The sequence below is a fragment of the Macaca mulatta genome, chromosome 3 (genome assembly GCF_049350105.2).
Source record: "Macaca mulatta isolate MMU2019108-1 chromosome 3, T2T-MMU8v2.0, whole genome shotgun sequence".
Classification (NCBI taxonomy): Eukaryota; Metazoa; Chordata; class Mammalia; order Primates; family Cercopithecidae; genus Macaca; species Macaca mulatta.
The window spans coordinates 22,076,843-22,097,719 of NC_133408.1; the positions used below are offsets into that span (position 1 = coordinate 22,076,843).

Genomic DNA, 20,877 nt, shown 5'->3' on the forward strand with positions numbered 1-20,877 from the left:
ATGGACCTGTGGCTACATTGTGAAATTTAGTTATGAAGCTATTAAATCAATTAGTCTAGACCTCAAATCTTATTTCCTATGAAAAGCCTCAGATTTGTAGCTGTATGAACAAATGTTTTTGTTTTTGTTTTTTTTTTTTTTTTTTTTTTGCACTAGAACAGAGAGAACACACTGGAGATCACAAATGCATTTATTCTTTTTCACCAACTGTTTCATTGGCCTTAAAAAATACTGGGCTAAACTTAAGTGGTAAAGATCTGAAATAAAAAGATTAATCTTTACGTCTGAACAGCAATTTTTCATAGGTCTGTAATATCTTGCATTTCCTTATCTATGGATAAGGAGATCTGGAATTGATCTACATTTTCTTTAGTAATGTTTTCTCTGTTTATTAAGAACAGATATCTTCATCTCCTTCATGCATTATCCTTTCTAACAGATGTCAGTAGGATCCAGAGCCATTTTGGAACTTTACCAAGGATTAAGGATGAGCACAGATCACATCAAGAGTCTGTAAGAAGATGGTATTTCTGATTTAGACCCATAAGGACAGTATCTTATAATTGTGAGCAAAAATTGCATTTGAAGGATTATGTTTCTTTTTCCTGACAAGTAAGATGTTGCATACTATGGAATGTAAATTTTTATGGTGATTGGAGAGGAACTGAGCTCCATTCTAGCTCAGTTTCTTTCTAGCTCAGTCCCTTTCCAATCACCATAAAAATGGAAGCACCAACCTTCAACAAAATATGCTGAGCTTGAGATTTTGCATAGTCTCTCATTTATTCCTTCTAGAATCAGTAAAGTGCATTAGGATTTGGAAGACTCCATTTGTTCTATTCGCTCTCCATTGCATTATGACTTCATTAGGGCACTGGTAACAAATGTATATACCTTTTAAATACCTATGATGGCTAGGTGACTACATGTTGGGCAAAATGGGATAAGACAATATCATTTTAACATGCTTCAAGTACTATGTCAAGGCCTTACTATGTACTATTTCATTTTAATCCTAAAAAAGCCACTCAAAAGAAGGTATGATTGGGTATATTTTATAGATACAGAGGCTAGAGTTCAGAGACATGAATCTGCCTGGCCTCCTCTGCACATACACAATTATTAGGTTAAGTGGATGTTTCACGAGTCAAATCCGAGTTCATTTTGTTCCAAATCTGCTTCTCTTAATTAATATACTCTACTACTTCCAGATACCATTATTTACCTTTAAGAGACTGAAATTCTAATGATACCGGTAAACCTGTTAGTAATCAACCAAGCAGGTTATGATGAAAGATAGTATAGACTCTAAGAGGCTATAGAGAAGGCAACTAAGCTGGGTTGACAGGATGAGACATGGCATTCTGGAGAGGGTAACTGGTGAGGGAGTAACAGGCAACCCACCACGGTGATGGAGGGAAGCCATATTTCAGGCACTGGGCAGGGAGTGTGCACATGCTGGAAACAACACATCATTTTTGTAAAGTTGGGACCCAGAATGAAAATAGGGGAGTGATTGAGGATGAGAGTAAAGCGTAGGAGCCTTGTGTGACATCATTTATAGCACCCTTAACAGATTGGATTTTTCTCTAAATTAGTGGGAAGATGTTGATGATTTTATGAATAAGAGTAATATGATTAAATCTGAATTTTAGAAATATCACTTTGGAGGCTATGTGCAGATCATATTTGGAAGTGACCAAGACTGGAGGCAGGGACACCAGAGTTTTCTGTTAAAAACTGGTCCATGCAAGAAAAGACGACTCCTGAAGTGAGACAGTGATCATTAGGATGAAGAGGAAGAGAAGAATTGAGGAATACTTGGAAACAGAATTTTCTGAATTTACTGGTTGAATTGAATGTGAAGAGGAGATGAATAAAGAAGAAAACATCCTTAAAGATGATTACTAATTTTCTGTCTTGACTGAGTGTTTGATCAAATGAGTGGCTATACAGGAGGAACAGTTTATTGTGAAAATGATGGGGTACCTCTACAGGACACCCAGAGAGGGAGGTTTAGAATTGTACATATGGATCTGGAGTTCTGCAGAGAGGTCCAAGCTAAAGATATGCTTCTGGAACTCATCAGCATAGAGGTGGTAGTTCAAGTCAGTAGAGAGGAAGAGACCTTTAGGGACAGTGTGAAGAAAGAGAAGGGAGAGGATGAGTAGAGAAGCTCCAACATTTAGAGGGTGGGTGGGGGAAAAGGAGCCTGTGAAAAGTATAGAATAGAATAAACCATGTAGATAGAAAGGAATCCAGGAATGACTACAGTTAATAAAACAAAGGGAGGTGAGAACGACCAGAAGGGATGAGGAGCAGCTTCACATTTGACAGAGAAGTGAAAAAGTCTGAAAATAATCTTTTGGATTTAGCAACAGAATGATGATTGAGTTAACATTTCTCTTCAGTTTAATAACTTTTGTTCCTCAAGCTCCTGATAGGGATAGGGCTTAGTGTGGTTAGGGTTGGCTCAGGAGAGAGGTGTAAATTCAGGGTTTATACACCACTGCAATATTCACAAAAGAGGTGTGTTATGGTAGAATAGAGTTTTTTTCTCCTTGAAATAAAATTATAAAAATAAACCCTATTTAATGTCTTTCTCTATTTGTGTACCCCACCCAAGGAAATCAAGGGATTTCTCCATTAGAAGGAATTGCCATAGGAGTAAGAATTTACTCCTTTCCACTTTCAGAGCCCCCTCTGAGCATAAACTATACAGCAAACATTGGATGAATAATGTGTATTTTCAGTATCAGATGCTGTGGGTGTTCAAATTATGTGTTTGTATATTAGCTTTAAGAACATAACTTCTACCACTCAGACCAAGTTAGAATTGTGTTCTTACACCTTGTGACACTGAGCAATAAATCAGAAACAGAAATTTTCAGTGCATGAGCTTGAGTCAGATAGGTCTGTGTTTGGACATCACCTCACACTTTCTAGGGGATCATGGGAAATCAATTTATTTTAGTTCCAATTTCTCTGTAGGTGAAGTGGGAATGTTGATATCTACCTTGTAAGGTTTTCATAAGTATTTAAGGAGATAATGTACATTCAGCCTTTAAACAGTTCTCTGCAAATAATCACTGCTCAATAAATGTTAACCAGTATTATTTTTATTCTAATGTTTAAAGTCAACCTTTCTTCTCTGCTTTGGGACACATCCTTGATTGCTGCTTTTCAGACATTGCTCCCACACCTTGCCACACTCCACTCTTCTTAGGGTCCTCAGTCTTTCCTTTTTAAATTCTTTCTTGTTACCAGTCATGCCCAGGGATCACTTGCCTTAAACAAATCAACGTTTTTCTTTGGATATTGACGCCTATTTAATAAACTTAGAGTTTATTTTTTCTTTTCATGATCAACTCTTACAATGAGTAGTCTACACTTGCTCTCAGTTTTTTCATTTCGTTTTATTTGTAAACTTTGAAATTAAATCTTAGCCTACTGGAACATAGACTCCTGAAATGGCTCATTGGTGACATATTGCTAGTGAAAATAAATGGCCTTTTAAAATCTTCCACCTCTTGGGTCATTCAGCTGCATGTGATTTTCTTGAGAACCTCGTCTTTGAAAAACTTCCTACTCTTCTGTTATGTGTCACCACAACATCCTCAATCTTTTCTTCATGAGTCCCACTTTTCCCTCCCACATCGCAGTCATTGGAGTTTCTCAAGGATTAGTCCTTAGCTTTCTCTTCTCCTTTTCACACCAGTCCCTTCACAGAGTTTTATTGACTTAGAGTTTTTACCATGCTCTTGATGATGAAAAGCGTCACATCTACATCTGTGTTCTGACCTCTTAACTCGTACTCAACCTCTGTATCTCCAAATATGGGACCCCTAGAATTCCTGTCATTGTCTCATTGTCTTCAGTAGATAAGCTTGACTTTCACCCTTCTTTTGAGCTTGACTATTTTTCAGTCAACAAAGACTTCTACCCTTTAAAAAAATTATTTTTAGGCGGTACCATTCAGATTAGAATCTGCCTTAAACTCCGTGAAAACCCTATCATCCCTAGCTTCTATGTGCTTTGAGGTCAGCACCCACATTTATATTTCTTGTGTGAAACTCAAGTACTTCACAATTAACTACTGTGTCCACTTTGAAAAAATGTCAGTGTTGTACATGGAAAACAAAAGATAGGTAAACATCAGATTAGAAATACTATTATACCCTAGAGTGGTCTAATACTTATTTGGGAATTTGTATTGTCAGGCTAAAGTTTGTTTAATAATATTAATAGACATAATTAGAAGTGAGATTTAAGTGATTAAATATTGAGGATCATATAAAACAGACATACTAAACAAATGTTTTTTTCTTTTTTTTGTTAATTACTTGGCATTTGAACTTAATATAATTTAATATGTTTCTCCATAACTCTGGTTAAGAAATGAATAGGAAATTTTCAATGGAAGTATTAAACGGGATATTTAGCAAACACTTTATGAGCCACAATTTGAAGAATGTTGTTATTTCTCAATATAATTACTTTCATTAAAATCCAGTAAATTTGATTTGTGCAGTTAACTAGAAAAAAGTGCTTGGGTAGTAAATTCTGTGTTGAAGAAATATTTTGCTTTGTGTGGTATTGAGCAAAGCTTTCTTAAACTTTCATGTTTTTCATTTGAAAATATTCAGGCTAAATCTCAAACAAATGGTAGATTCAGTAAAGTCAAACAAAACACTTTTTGGAACAGATCCACACAAAAAGGAAGCAATTTTTCATAGATTTGAACAAAATGACTAAATTTCCCTTATTCCTACTTAGTGTACAGCTCAATCACAGTACATAGACTTGTTTTGTGTATTTTCTGGTTAAGAAATGACTTAAATTCTGTTATGGATAGGGATACTTAGTAGGCCTCTTCCGGTGGTCAAATAATAATTTTGATACTATTTGGGGCTATATGTTAGTATACTGAAAGTCCAGTTTGAATTATTTTCAACAGCTGAGTCACCGCAGTGATTTTGCAAATGACTTTTATTTTTTTGCTTTGATTTCTCTATCACAATTCAAAGAAGGATTTTGATTAGACACTATACTAAACTATTTAATAATGAGAAAAATTTGAAGTCATTAACAAGAGAAAAGTGGAAAGCTAATAAAGTTTAGCAAAAATTTTGCCGAGAGAGATGAGGGCCAGATGTGGCTGAGTTACAGCTGAGATAAGTCAACAGCATCAATGTTTTATCCCAGTCTATCCAAAAGAAATGTGTCTCCAAGATGCCATATTTCTGCCTCCAAGTATCTGTTTTATTTGATGTGTTGCTACTGTGCTTTCATTTCTTCACTCCTTTATTCTATCAAAAATATGTGTATTACAATTTGCAATTGTAAATGTTTGGAACCAGCCCGAATGATATACCGTGGAATACTACTCAGCAATGAAAAGGAATGAAATAATGGCATTTGCAGCAGCCTGGATGGAACTGGAGACTATTATTCTAACTAAAGTAACTCAGGAATGGAAGACCAAACATCATTGTTTTCACTCATATGTGGGAGCTAAACTATGAGGATGCAAAGGCATGAGAATGATACATTGGACTTTGGGGACTGAGGGGAGAGGGTAGGAGATGGCAAGGGATAAATGACTACATGTTGGGTAAGATGTATCCTGCTTGGGTGATGGGTGCACCAAAATGTTAGAAATCACCACTAAAGAACTTATTCAAGTAACCAAACACCCTATGTTCCCCAAAAACCTATTTAAATAAAAAATTGACAAATTAAAAAAAAATAAAATGAATTAATCATAAAAAACCCGAAAACCAAAAACAAAAATATGTGTATTAAATACCAAATATGTGACCAGGTACCAATGATTGGCATTGCCTCTAAAGCATGTGAAGTTACAGCCTTGACTCTTGCTAAGTTCTTCTCATTCATCTTTTACCCACGCCTTATTCCCAGATGAGAGTCACTTGCAAGAATCACAAGATGCTGAATGTGGGTTTTATACTTTGGGGATTGTGGGATTCGTGGAAGTTACAGTTGGGAAAATACGTATCTGGCTTTTGAACCCATCATATTTCCTCTGTTGTCTCTATACTAGAAACACCAAGGAATTCAGTAAAAAGGGGTAAAACTTGGAAAGGCTGAAGCCTATTTTAAATAGATCAAGTCCTCCTAGAGTGGGGGAAGATGGCCACTGTGAATTACAAGACTAGGCTAATGATGCTGTGATATACATTTAGGTAGTAGTTGAGATGTAGAAGGTGGGAGACCCAAAAGAAAGTTAGCATAACTCTGTTTTATTATTATTTTTCCTACTGTAATGAATCACCTAAGCTTCCTCTTTCAATTCATGGGGTAATCTCTAAAAAACTACAGAAGTGGGCTTGTAGACAGGTTCATTCTTTTCAAGATATTTTTATTCCAGCTGTGCATTTTTTGATATTCTGTCTCCCTACTCTCTCTCATTGTCCTTTATATTTACACTCTGCATATTTTAAAAGTGATTCCTTTTCCTTATAAATAATTAGAAATCATAGAAGTTTCTACATAAGCACAAAATAAACAATGCAATGGTGTCCCTTTTATAGTTAGAGTTATAAGATTGTAGAGAAAAATGATTGGAAATAGGTTGATTCTGTGAAGCTAGGAATAGAAAGAATAGAAGGGAAGAGGATTTGCATGGCACTTTTGTTTGATATCTAAAATCCAAGTTATTTTCATAAGGGCTTGTCAGTCCTAAAGAACATTCTCTATCTAGAGAGGAAAGTCACTATTGCAGAAGAGATAACCTCCTAGGGTGCATCCCCAGGGATTCCAGCTTCTTCAGGCTTCTCTGATCCAGTGTAAGTTACACAACTTACAATCAGTGGGGAATTTCCTTATTTGAAGTCTTGTCACTTCAGTGGCTTTCTAAATAGAAATGAGAAAACCCAGAAGGGTTTTGAAAAAAAATTTTTAGTTCTTCCTGGCAATTGCATGTATATTTTTTTCTGTATGTTATTTGGATGTGAGGAGCTGTCATTATCTTAGGAACGAATATGAAACAGTCTCTGGGAAATGGAATTTGATTTTGATTCAACAACAGGAAAATTCTACTATTTTTCTCCAGTAGCTCCACAATAAAAGGTATGTTCAATATCATTGAGCAGAAAGTCTACAAATGTTGCTTTTTCTTACAAATATTCTTTGGGATAAGTATAGTGAAGGCAAAATGTGAGTAATTAAGGGTATAAAATTGACATGTGGTTTGGTTTTCTTGATATTAAAAAAATGTATACTGTGGATAGTCATCTAGAAGTTTACTTCAAATTTCCACTGCCTTTCTTACGTAGAAACAGATATAATATTCCTTTTCTAAAAAGTGAAAAAGAGAAGTGACAAAGAACAAATGTTTCACGGTTCATTGATTATAGGACCGAAAATAAGAAGACTGCATGTGTGGTATGTGTGTATGTAAAAGTGAACAAGAGAAAGAGACAGAGAAAGAGGTGTTTGAGGCAGAATGGAGAGTTTTTGGTAAATAAAAAAGGGCTCATCTATACTTAAAACATAAAAGCTTAAAATAGTGCAAAGTAGAAAAGAATGGCTATAAGGGAATACTAAGAAGAGAGAAATTGGTGAGATAGGATAAATAGGATATTTTCCATAACAATTTTAAAATGTCATAACTATATTTTTATTTCCTAAGCTCAAAGCTCTGTGATTATATATAACTGACATGACTAGGTTCTGATCACGACTTTGAACTACAGCAATTTATTATTTAGATTTGATTTATCTAGCTACCAAGTTGCTCACATTGTTGATAAAAAGGATTTAGTAAAATTAATGTACTTATTTATAATAATATTAGATCAATGAATCAGACTAGAATAATTCTCTAAAATGGTTTAAAGTCATTTAAATTAAATCTATTCAAACGTCTTTATTCCAGTGGTACTTTTCTCAATATTGGATCTCTTTTCCCTTTTTCTTTATCATTTTAATTTAAATAATCAAAAATAGAGTGCTTAAAGGAACTGTGTCAAAATACTGGTAAATTTGAAACTATTCTACTTATATCAGAAGTTTTATTAATACATTTGTGTTCAAATAGAAAAATCAATTTCCCTGGATAAATTTTCTTTGGTTTATAAATTGTTAACTATTAGACCTCATTTCTGATGCTCATAGATATATAACATATTAGCAAACTCAGACATCTCTTTTCTTCGTTCCTTGTTCAGTCAGCTGTAGAAGACAAAAAGAATGCTTTCATGCTCACTGATTGGTGTCCTTCATTTTAGCATATTTATAGACCTAGCATATGTGTTGAAGCTTCAAAATGTTTTCCAATGTAATATAAATAGCAAATTTAATTTTGAACCTATTGATATTTGGAATAAATATGTAGTACAATGTTTGACCCATAGTAGATAATCAATTAATTTTGTGGAAAGGATGAAATCTTCAAGTCGACTATTCTAGAAAAATCGGCTAGCTGGAATTTGCTCCATGAAAATAGAATGCTTTCCTGAACTTATATAGTATTTTGCAATTTCCTGCTGTAATTCAGAACTAAACCAAGACCTCTTAACTATAGATGTGTCTGAACCAATCTATCACCAATTCAACAAAAATGCTTTAAAAATAGTCCAAGAATTATTCCTTTGGATAAGTAATTGATATACTAGTTTATATTTAAATGACAAAATAATTCAGACATATGAATTGAATGCTACCAAAGTATACAAAATTATAAGTGAAAATGAAATACCTAACCTTAAGGCACATGGCTGTTGCTGAATTGGGAATGTAGACAAGCTACTGTTGCTGTCGACAGTACTTGCCAAGGTCAGGTTCAATTAACGCCCAATGCCATGAACAGCGCATCAAAACCACCCACCTTCACAAAAAACACTTGTGGGCACCAGGAACCATGGGCACATATTCAAGAAGAGGCTAATAACTTAGAGAGAAGCAAAGAGACTCTCATATTTCCCCTTATTTCCATATTGTTTGTGATGAATAAAGCCTTAATATCATACATATCCAAATAATTCTAATAAACTACTCAAAACGTACTTTTTAGATTATGAAAACACATGTAAAATGATTTTTTTTTCTGGAACATCAATTCCCTATGGTTTAAGGGAAGATAAATATTAAGTGTCTTAGAGATACATTATGAAACCTCCTGGGTTTCATGTTTGCCCCAATCGATGAATCTGTCTTTTCTGATAAGAAATGCTCCTAATATTCTTGTAGGTTATAGAATTTAAAGAGATTATAAAAATCACTCCTTCCTTCATTCTTTAAATCACTTACCAAATATGGAGAGTCTCTTAAGTTTATAGTGGGAGTAGAGAAATAAGAAAGACAGAAATAGCCTGTCTTCATGGGATGAAACATGAAAAAATTATTACACTTAAAAACTATGAAGAAAAAGCTATCATCAGTTCCAAAAGTTGAAAGGGACATTTCAGTTAGACAGGAGGAATAAGTTCAAGAGACCTATTGTATATCATGACTATAGTTTATAGCAATATACTGTATACTTGAAAATTACTGAGTATGAGGTAATACATGTGTTAATTTGTTTGATTTAGCCATTCCACCATGTATACATAAAATTAAACCATATTGTACACCATAAATATATAAAATTTTTATTTGTCAATTCAAAAGCAATTGGAAGAAACAAACGAGAAAAACAGACGCACACAGCATGGTGGTTTGCTTTTTACTGTGGTCTTTTTCATGTTCTTCTATGCACCTGTAATGCCACCTTCAGGCATTCATGTTCCACTTTCTAGGCTGGGCTCAGGGAGCCATCTCTGCCTTTTTCTAGTGCCTTGTGCCTGTGTATGTACCTCTCTCATTGTCCTCACTATGCTATTAAAATCGATCTCTTTATAAGTCTGTTTCTATCAGTGGATTACACACTTCTTGAGGATGGTGACAGATATTATCTTTCAACCCTAGTCATAGTGATGCAATTGAAAAGTGGATGAGTTGATGGTTGAATTCTTGGCAGGAGGCATAATGAAGAAGAAAACTTCACTTCTCTGGAGACAGGAAGTCTGAATTCAACTCTGTGGCTACCACTTACAAGTTCATAGGAACTGAAAACAAGGACACCAAGTGAACTTGTGTAGCCACTTTCAACGCTGAGCTGTGGCAGATGCTTTTGGTACTTTGCATCTCTTCCTCTTGGCCCCTCTCTGATTTCAGCCACTGTGACAGTGGACAATCCCTCAGAGTTCAGAGACTCTTCTCTTGCTGGTAGCTATCTTCTGTTTTCCTGGGATTTGGCTCAGGAAAGAGGACACTGGAAGAGGCAGGGATTTTTGTCCTGGGGTAATCATTAACCAAGGACAATGGGAAGCTGTTGGATAAATTTTTCAGCCTCTTGTCTTTGGCTAGAAGTGGGAGAGGTGGAAGGGGATGACTCTGCAGGGCATTTGGTTTTCTTTTCAGAAGGCCTGACAGAAACAAACCCACATTTTAACACAGCCGTATGTTTCCTTTCCTTCTTCTCATTCTTCTAGTCATTTATTTCAGCTTCCTGGTGTCTCCTTCCAAATAAACCACCTGCCCCCCAAATCCAAGTCCTTCTTTTAGGCTCTGCTATCGGGAAGACTCAAACCAAGACACCGGCCTAAGCTGCAGGGTTCTTAAGTGGTAACCTAATAAGGCCAGTACTTTTCTGTTTTGTTTCCACATAACACACAACATGATCTTCCTCCCAGCCTGTGCATGCATTTTCTCATTGATGGTTAGTTCCGGCCAAGGACAACTTGACTTTTTTTTTCTTTTTAATTGTCATTGTCATATCTTCTATCTATTTACTAGGCAGGATTTATGTAATTTTTGTATTTGTCTCATTTGTTGACAGGGAACCCTGAACAAACACATGCACAAACTCATGCCATACCCTAAGGGACAAGGTGCCCCACATCTACTTGGAAATCTTCGGGATGCTCAATGGTAAATACTATAAGTTGCAAGATTTCAAAAATATTCAGGAAGAAGAAATTTGTGAGCCAAGTAGCTCCAAGTCATTCAGCCTTCTGAGGTCATGCTGTCCTTTCAAATACAAATTCAATAAATGAGCCCTTCCTCCACAAATTCAATAAGTGATGCAGTTGACTAATACCCTTTCTCGTATTTCCCTGAGGAAATGAGTGAAAAGAAGTAAGTACAAGATGCTCTTGGCTTATATGTTCTCCCATCTGACAAACTTCATAGTAGCCATTTCCTATTTCACTTTCTTTAGCTCTGGAGCTGTTATCCTCCTGGTACCTGTCTCCTGCCTATACCAATTCATTCCAAGCCAGAAAGGAGTACCTTTCCTTCAAAACCTTCTGTATAATCAACCCAGGGCTGTTACAGAAAACTTACTTTACCTGAAGTCTTGGTCATACAGCACAAGTAAGGAAACGACCTCAAATAGAATAAGTGAATCACCTTTCCTAAGTTCATCAGCCATTTCTGCAATAGGAGACTCACATTTTTTATGCTTTTTTTTTTTTTTTTTTGGCTCCTGGCCTGCTACTATTTTTGTGGGTATGCTCTCTCATGCCACAGTCTTTTTTTCCCTTTTCTTCAAGTCCTTAAAGTCACCTCCCACCCATTTCAGACAAAACCTTTTTACAACACAAATTATTACTGCATGTGGAACTTACTGATCATTTGTTAAATGGAACAATTTAGCTATTTAACTTCCTTTGTGTCAACCTTCTCATTCCAGACTCTGCCCTAGACATTGCCTTTTGTAACGAAGTCCCAATAAAATGTTCTCTCAAACAAACTGCCGGTTTGGCAGTGCACATTTAACAATCCAAGAATTGGCAGAAACTTTGAAAATCACAGCTCTTCTTTAGCTGTTTAAAGATAAAATTCTTAGGTGGTCTTGAGGTCGAAGCATTACTCATGACTGCTCTGTCAGGGGCTTTGTTAAAGGAAGCAGGACGGCGGCCAGGTTCTTCACCCCTTCTCAGGATATAAAATCTGCAGGTCAGAGTGGCCCCACCTGCCTCCTTCTCCTCCATAGTCAAACACAGCCTAGACTGCCTGATTTGGGGTGCAGTCCTACTGACAGCTCCCCTTTATGTCTCTGGTGAATTTCTCAGGTTTGCATCATGGTCAAGGACCAGAATAAAAGAAGGTGAACTGGGAAATTTTTAGGGTCAGAAAAGTAGTTTTAAACTCATACACACTTTATCAAAATCTTTTTTTTTTTTGAGACAGAGTCTCACTCTGTCACCCAGGCTAGAGTGCAGTGGCGCAATCTTGGCTCATTGCAACATCCGCCTCCTGGGTTCAAGTGATTCTCCTGCCTCAGCCCCCTGAGTAGCTAGAATACAGGCATGTGCCACCACACTTGGCTAATTTTTATATTTTTAGTAGAGACGGGGTTTCACCATGTTGGCCAGGCTGATCTCGAACTCCTGACCTCAACTGATCCACCCACCTCAGCCTCCCAAAGTGCTGGGATTACAGGCGTGAGCCATTGAGCCCGGCCAAAATCTGTTTTCTTGAGTTAGGCTTAAGGTGTGGCACTGACTGCTGTTGGACTGCTGCATTATGAGGACTTTTCTAAAATTCAGCAAGCCGGGCTTTAGCTTCTGAGGATGTGTGGGGTGGGAAATGCAGGGAGCTAGTGTTGCTGAGATCTTCAGATTCTTTCTCTGAATACTTTTTCTAGACCCAATCTCTTTCTCCCTCTTTTCTGGGACTAATCAGTGACACAGATATTAGATATTTTGTGATTGTCCCATAGGTCCCTGAGGCTCTGTTCAGTTTTTTTCCCCAGTCGATTTGCTCTATGTTGTTCAAATTGGAAAAGTTCTAGTCTACAAATTCACTGAGTCTTTTTTCCTCTCCATTCTGCTGTTGAGACTATCCATTAATTTTTTTTAATGTATAGTATTTTTCAATTCTAAAATTTCCCATTTGGGTCTTCTTTATGTCTTCTATCTCTTCACTGAGACTTTCTGCTTTTCTTTTGTCTCAAACACATTCATAAGTGTTTGTTGAAGCTTTTTTATCATTGCTGTTTTAAAATTACTGTCAGGTATTTCTGGCCTTTGTGTCATTTTGGTGTTGGTGTTTGTTGATTATCTTTTCTCATTTATATTGAGATTTTCCCAGTTCCTAGTATAAGTGATTTTTGATAGAAACCTGGACATTTAGGGTATGATGAGACTCTGGATCTTATTTATCTGGTATAACAGGCTTCTGGTAATGCTTTGGTGGGTGAAAGGGGCACTGTCTCCTTATTTTCAGGTGGGGCTACAAGTATTGAAGTCCCGGTTCCCAAGTCAGCCTCTGTTGACTCCTGAAGAGTCTTATTCTTATTACTGTTGAATGGTCAGGAGACTTCAGGCCTTTCCCTGGCTCTCTGTGACATCACCCTGGCACGGAGAGGCAGGAGTGGCTCCACTGTCACCATGAGACAAGGATGTCCTTTTTTACCACTGAGCTTGTTCTAAGTTTCCTGTAGACCACCTCTGTTGATAAGCTAGTGGGGACTGGAGGAGTGAGGCTGGAAGTCCAGCCTCCCTGCCAACACCTCAGGGATGCAGGTAAGGTCTTCTCATTGCCTGGCATCATAAAAATCTCTGCTTCTGGCCAGGCGCGGTGGCTCAAGCTTGTAATCCCAGCACTTTGGGAGGCCGAGACGGGCGGATCACGAGGTCAGGAGATCGAGACCATCCTGGCTAACACGGTGAAACCCCGTCTCTACTAAAAAATACAAAAAAACTAGCCGGGTGAGGTGGAGGGCGCCTGTAGTCCCAGCTGCTAGGTAGGCTGAGGCAGGAGAATGGCGTGAACCCGGGGGGCGGAGCTTGCAATGAAATGAGATCGGGCCACTGCACTCCAGCCTGGGCGACAGAGCGAGACTCCGTCTCAAAAAGAAAAAAAATCTCTGCTTCCCTCTGGGCCTTCTTTGATATCACTCTGGTGGGAGGCTTGGGGTGCCTTATTAGAGTTAGCAAAGGTGGAAGACTAGGTACCCAACTTGGCCTTTGTTTGGGAGCATACAGTTATTTTCTGTGGTGCCTGGCTAGAGTAGAATGCTTATTTTCTAAAAATTTTCTTTCTGGGATGCTCTTTTTTGGATACTAAGAGCAAGCTTTCTTTAGGCTTTTTTTTTTTTTTTTTTTTTTTTGCCTATACCTATTGGTGTTTCTGGATTGCTGACTTGGGGATAGATGAGGTATAGAAAACCCAAAGAAACAGAAGCCCAGAAAACTCACTACTATATCTTTCCTTGGGTCCTGAGGTCTCCAGGCAGCCTCTTCTTTCCACATTTCAAAGTCTTCTTATGTCTGTTTTTTATACAATGTCCTAGTGTCTTTTTTTTTTTTCTTTAACTTGTAGCTGGGAGAAGAGCAGGAGGAATAGGGAAAAATATGTCTACTTCGTTTTCCCAGCAGTGAGAATGTCTGATGTATTTAAAATAGAGAACTTTAAGATAGAGTGGGATTAGAGCCTTTGAAGTGTGCCACTCATCTAACCAGTCTTCAGAGCTGTAGAGGCTCACAGGGCTCTGACCAGACTCTCACTGTCTGGTTACTTGATCTAGGCTACCCCTGAACCACAAAGTGTCTGGCTGTAGAAGGGGTGGTACCTTCTCCTGCCCTGATTTCTACCATATTCCAACCCACACTTCCAGTCTCTCTACCCTTTATTGTTAGATATGTGTCTTTTCACTTTCTGTATGTATTTCCCAATGTCTTGTCTATCTCTGTACTACATTGAAAAATTGAATAAAAATACTCTGTAGTCTAAAGAATGAGTACCAAAAGGGAGAAAATAATTATAATTATACTATTATTTGGCATGTTCATACCAAATTTAAATTTATTTTTTAGTAATTTCCCCTTTTAAGTGGGCTTTTTTAACTTTTCTAAAAACAGAAAAATAACTTTTCTTAAAAGAAAACGTTTTGATTCTCTTCATAAAAAAATGTGTGTGTGTGTGTTATATTGCTGAATAGTAGAGAAAGACAAAATAATGTTGGAAGTAATACATGCAGAAAAAAAATCTGAGTTCAAATACTGTCTCTGTGCTGTTAGAAAACTATATAATTATTTTTAATTCCAAATGCCACAGTATTCACAATAATTACTGTTTCTTCCCCTGGTACTGAGAATTAAGAAAGACCAGACAGAAAGAAAGTAAAATAGAATGGTTACTAATGCAGAAAGTGTGTTTAACCCCAGAATCCTAAAATCAGTTAAACTAATATTATGGCTTTATGATTTTGTTTAAAAACTAATTTTCCCTTTCTAAAGTGTTTGACAAGCTAGTTTTTGCTACCAGCCATGTCTCAATGGATATGAACTGACTGGAAACTTTGGACATCTATAGAAATGTTTATTGAATTTTTGAATAATAAGGTTATTCACTAAACAATAAGCAAGCACATGTTCATATTTGTTGAGCAATTGTTCCTAGTTGAAGTACAAATTTGGGTTAGAGAATTCAGAAGAAAGTGCAAAGTATGCTAAGTTGCTTGCATGGGTTATACATCCATAGATAATAAAAAAAACACATAAACCAATCAACCAACCAAACGAACCTTAACTGAAAACACAATGAACATAAGACAAGCTTATTCTCTATTAGAACAAAAAAACATGACAACAGTGTGTGTGTGTTAAACACATTTCTTTTCTAAGGAGTTCATGTTCAACTTTTCTCTGTGCAACCTTTCTCTTTATGCTTGGGATAGCTTAAGGGAAAGAATATGAGTTTCTACTATTCCTTCACTTATGAAGGATATCTAACCTTGTGGAAAGACCACAGGGTTCATACTCTACGACTGCCTGTTCAGTGAGACAATACCTTCTCAAGATTATGCTTGTCTCCACTAGAGCAGAGGTGGGTGGGGGAACTGCTCTCATTTTAATGGATGCAACTTTTTTGTTAGCTTCTGATTGTTAAAATCATTCCTTATATTGAGCTGAATTTTTCCTCTATGTTCTAGTTTTGTCTTATGCAGCAAATCTCTTCCAATATCTCTTCTGTATGATGGGTTTTATTTACTATTTTACACATGTACATGTTTTAAATTCAGTTATTTGAGAATTAGTTGCTTTAGCTTTACATACTCCATGACACTTCACTCCTATACATACTTAAACGAGTATCTCAGAAGAACAAGAAGATTCTTCTCATATCCACAATACAATGATCACACTCAAGACATTTAAAATTGATATAATACCATTCTCTAATGTATAGGCTTTAAAAAAAAGTTCTTCAATTGTCTCTATGCAGTCTTTAAAATGTTTTGTAATTTTATTTTTAATTAACAATATAAATAATTGGTATATATTATATATTTATGGGGTCTTGATGTGATGTTTTGATACTTGTTTACCTTGTGGAATGATTAAATCAAACTAATTAACAAATTTATCACCTCACATACTTATTTTTTTTTTTTTGGTGAGAACTTTAAAATCTACTCTTTCATTGTTTTTTATAATCACCATACTGTGCAGTAGATCACTAAAGCTTATTCCTCCTATCTAACAGAATTTTTTTACCCTTTCATAAACACATATGATAAACTTTAAATGCCTTTTTCTTCTGTAAGATTTCTTCAGTAGAATATTCATTATTGACAGCACTTGTAGACATTTACCATCATAATAATCTTCTTTCAATGTTACCTGTTACAGATAGAATGTTTGTGTCTAACATTTGTATTTTAAAATCTAACCCACAATGTGGTGGTGATATAGTTTGGGTATTTGTCCCCACCCAAATATCATACTGAAATAGAATTCCCAATTACATGGGGCCAGGTGGGGCCTGGTGGAGGTGTTTAGGTCATGGGGCGGATCCCTCAGAAATGTCTTGGGCCATCCCCTTGGTGATAAGTGAGCCCTCACACTGAATTCACATGAGATCTGGTGGTTTACAAGTGTGCAGCACCTTCCCCCACTCCCCACTGTTACTCTTGCTCCTGCTCTGGCCATATGAGGCTCCCACTTTGCCTCCTGCCATGAGTAAAAGGTCCCTGAAGCTTCCCCAGAAGCCCAGCAGATGCCAGGGCCATGCTTCCTGTACAGCGTGTAGAACTGCAAGCCAATTAACCCTCTGTTCCTTATAAAGTATCCAGTCTCAGGCATTTCTTTATAGCAATGCAAGAATGGCCTAACACAGATAGTATTTGAAGGTGGAGTCTCTGGGAGGTAATTTGGTCATGAGGATGGAGCCCTTATGAATGGGATTAGTGTCCTTATAAGACGAGGACAGAGAGCTACTTGCTCTCTTTCCACCATGTGAGGATACAATGAGGAGTTGGAAGTCTGCAACCCAGAAGAGGATCTTTGTTAGAACCCCAGTATGATTGAACCCTGATCTCAGACTTCCAGCCTCAAGAATGATTTGTTGTTTAAGTACTAGTCTGTGGTATTTTGTTACAGCAGCCCAAACTGACCAAGACACTCCCTATATTACAAATGCACCTTCTAAACTGTGATAGAAATATTGATTTAAGAATATTTCAATTCAGTACAATTCAATTCAACAATTCAGGGAACAATTATCAAGCATTTATAATTTGCCTCTATTAGACAAATAGAGTGCCTAATATAAAGGCACTCTTAGACCCTGGGGCTATATCAGTGAACACGAAAGACGATCTCCATCTGTCTTCCTGAAGATCACAGTCAGCCAAGACAGACATTCAATAAGTGATAACAACTGTGATGAGCATTGCAAAAGAGGTTCTAAAGCAAGGGGAATTTAATCCTGGAGAATCATGGAAGCCCTCTGTGATGAGGAGATATGAAGTGAAGACTTGAAACATGAGTAGAAATTAGAGGGATTTCTAATAGAAATTTTCTGGGATAACAGAGGTCCAGGCAATGGAAATGGTACCTAGGGAAGACATGGGGCTGAGAGGTGTCTGAGAGCCAAGGGAGAGACAGTGTTTAAGAAGAGGATTCCAAGTTCCTCTATCAATGCAGCAGGTCCTGCATGGCCACTATTAGGTAATGGGGAACTCACTGTTCAAAAAGGAGTAACACCTCCACTCTCTTCTTTCTGGGTCATGCTATTTTAGCTTTTACACTGTTTCCTTTTATTTCCTTGCACCATGGTGTTGACAACTATCTTGGTTATGTGAACATATTACCTTAATAATAAAGCTTTAAATGTTTCACTTATGGAAAAAGTGCTCAAAGCAGATAATCTCTCTTCTTCCTCCTTAGTTATATTTTTATGTCACAATAATCAATTAGATAAAGACCAATCAATGTCCAGTGGGTTTATAGCAATAAGCTCACTGGTAACATCACAAAGAGCCCTTAGTGGCTTAGTAAGAGAAAACCAGATTGCAGCAGGATGGGGAGTGAATAGGAGGCAAGCTAGAGACTATAGGGAACGCAATCACTCTTAAGAATCTTAATTGTCGGGGCAAGAAGAGAGATAGTGTAAGCATCTAGCAGAAAAGAGGAATAAAACATATCTTTTTTTATTATTATACTTTAAGTTCTGGGGTACATGGGCAGAAGGTGCAGGTTTGTTACATAGGTATATACGTGCCATGGTGGTTTGCGGCACCCATCAACCCCGTCACCTACATTTGGTATTTCTCCTAATGCTCTCCCTCCTGTAGCCCCCCACCCCCTGACAGGCCCCTGTGTGTGATGTTCCCCTCCCTGTGTCCATGTGTTTTCATTGTTCAATTCCCACTTGAGACCATGGCAAGCTGAAATATTTCTGGAAGGGCAATACTATTTTGCAAAAAGTTAAAAATAGAGCAAAAGAGTTTTTCCTAAATGATGCCTCATCTGTGAATTTTGATTATTTCCAATTTGGCTTGAAAGGCAAATTTAATACACAAGTAATGACCAAGACAAGAGCCTAGTTGTATGATTTTTAAAAAAGTAAGGAAAATTAATATTATGTATTATGTATTAGTATGTATTATGGAGACACTTGGGTAGAATGGACAATACAAAGGTTACCATCTAAAAATCAACTTGGGCTGGAAGTTTAGAAATAGAAAAGATTTTGCAGCTTGCCTGCCTTACCCAAGTAAGGGAGTTACTTAGCCTTTCCAAGCCCATGCTTTCTGTCTGTAAAAAGGGGATTATGATGCTGAGTTTGAATGTTTTTATATTTGTGAAGAAGGGATAGCCCTAGTAAAGTTCCTGGTAAGGTTGATGTACAGTAAATGATAGTTCATATAAAAGACTTAATAGAACACAGGCCTTGAAGAACAGAGAGGCTTTTATGCTGTCATGCTTTGCACAGAATAGTTGTTCTGAGAAGCAGGAATAAAAGAGAAGTGAATGCACACTGTGAACAAAACATATGAAGCTACAGAACATATGTGAGGGAAGATGATGGCAAGTTGGGTCCACATGTCATGTAGGAAAGTTTAACTGTGTTCATATTAGGAAAATCTGGGAATCAGATATGTGGAAGCTAACCCGTATCCTGTAATTCATGATATAAATGTTAATTATATTTTCTGTCATAAGAGGTACAAATCTCAGTCCAAACTAAATCAGGTATGTAAGAAACATTATTTTTCTATGTATCAATGGAATTTTTCTTTGAATCCTCCATTTCTCCAGGATATCAGACACCAAAACTCTTTCTCTTTTCCCTGGGCTGTGTTTAAGTTCAAGGGAGACTTATGTAATTGCAAGGCATTGCATGACTCATCTTGTCCTTGAGCCATCTGTCCACACAGATATCTGCTGACCAATCCATGGTGCCACTTGGTCCTTGCTCACCAATCCATGCAGTAAACTGTCGAGACAATTCTCATTCTTGTCTACCTTGGACTTCAGGTCTAATGGGTCACTCTGCTATTTTCATGCTAGGCTTGAAAACTGGGGTATCATTCCATCTCTTCCATGCTATTCTCTGGCAAAGGATTTATTCTGGGACTTATCTATGACTCTATTTGCCTTGATATGGAATGTGGGGCTTTATCACTTCTCTGGGTTTATTATCTTAGAAGAGGGGCAGATATCCAAATTTATTCTCTGGCTTTAATACTAAATTGGCATCTTGCCCCTTTACTGAAATTCTAATTTGGAGAGTAGAGTCAATGTTCAGTCTCTAAACCACCTTAATTTGTTTTTTCTTCTGCTATTCCCTATGTTTTTAGTCCTCTGGGAAAATCCCTTCCTGTTCACATCTTGATAGTTTCCTCCCAAATTCATTTTTGCCCCTTAAAATGATCCCCTTTTAGCTTTAAGATTTTGGAAACATGTAAATCAGAGGCTTAGGGGAAGTTTCTCTTTTGCACCCTACCTGTCACATCTGCATCCTCAGGGAAGAACTCAGAATGGACTATTTGCCTGAATTGGCTGAAGAGATAGGAAAGGGAAAGTGGGAACTTTAGGGAAAAATAATTTATAATTCAACATTTGGTGACAATGACAATATATTGCATTACCGTACAACTTGCTATACAATGGTAAATTTTTAAAGACCCTGTATCGGTCATTTCACCTTGGCCATTTTCCTCCTGCAATGCACCTCAGGACATTTTTATTCATTTGAATTCTTCATTTTCATGTCTTGGAAAAAAAATTTCTGTACAAATTCCTTTAGCTCAACTAATGAAAATTTAGATTAGTTGGCAGAAATGTTAGTGTCTGGCAATCACAATTCTGAGATGGTAGTGGCAACATTTTAATATGGTGGTATGGGTCTTGCAGTTCATCTTACAAAGGAGATTACTTCAACCCAGAATTTTTTCCCCTGAAATATTCCTGGAAAATCAATATTGATTCTTGTCCAAGGTTTCTTGGTCTCTTCCCAATGACATAAAATCACTTTGGAAGGTTTGTGCAAAGTTGTATAGCATATACTATGTTAATATTTTATTCATTGTAAATATTTTATCCAAAAGTTACCAATTCTACTGTCTTGTGTTGT

The 20,877-nt window shown here is 37.0% G+C and overlaps 2 protein-coding genes across 4 annotated transcripts in view; both read left to right on the top strand.

Annotated features, from left to right (window-relative positions):
• The window catches only part of MRPL39 (mitochondrial ribosomal protein L39), a 239,861-nt gene that overhangs the window by 178,419 nt on the left and 40,565 nt on the right, over positions 1-20,877 (top strand). The window lies entirely within an intron of this gene.
• On the top strand, positions 323-1,903 carry LOC106997298 (putative uncharacterized protein encoded by LINC00158). Its single transcript, XM_015133083.3, has 2 exons — positions 323-513; positions 1,656-1,903. Exons 1-2 carry the CDS (start codon positions 376-378, stop codon positions 1,773-1,775), a joined length of 258 nt encoding a protein of 85 aa, XP_014988569.2. The 5' UTR covers positions 323-375; the 3' UTR covers positions 1,776-1,903.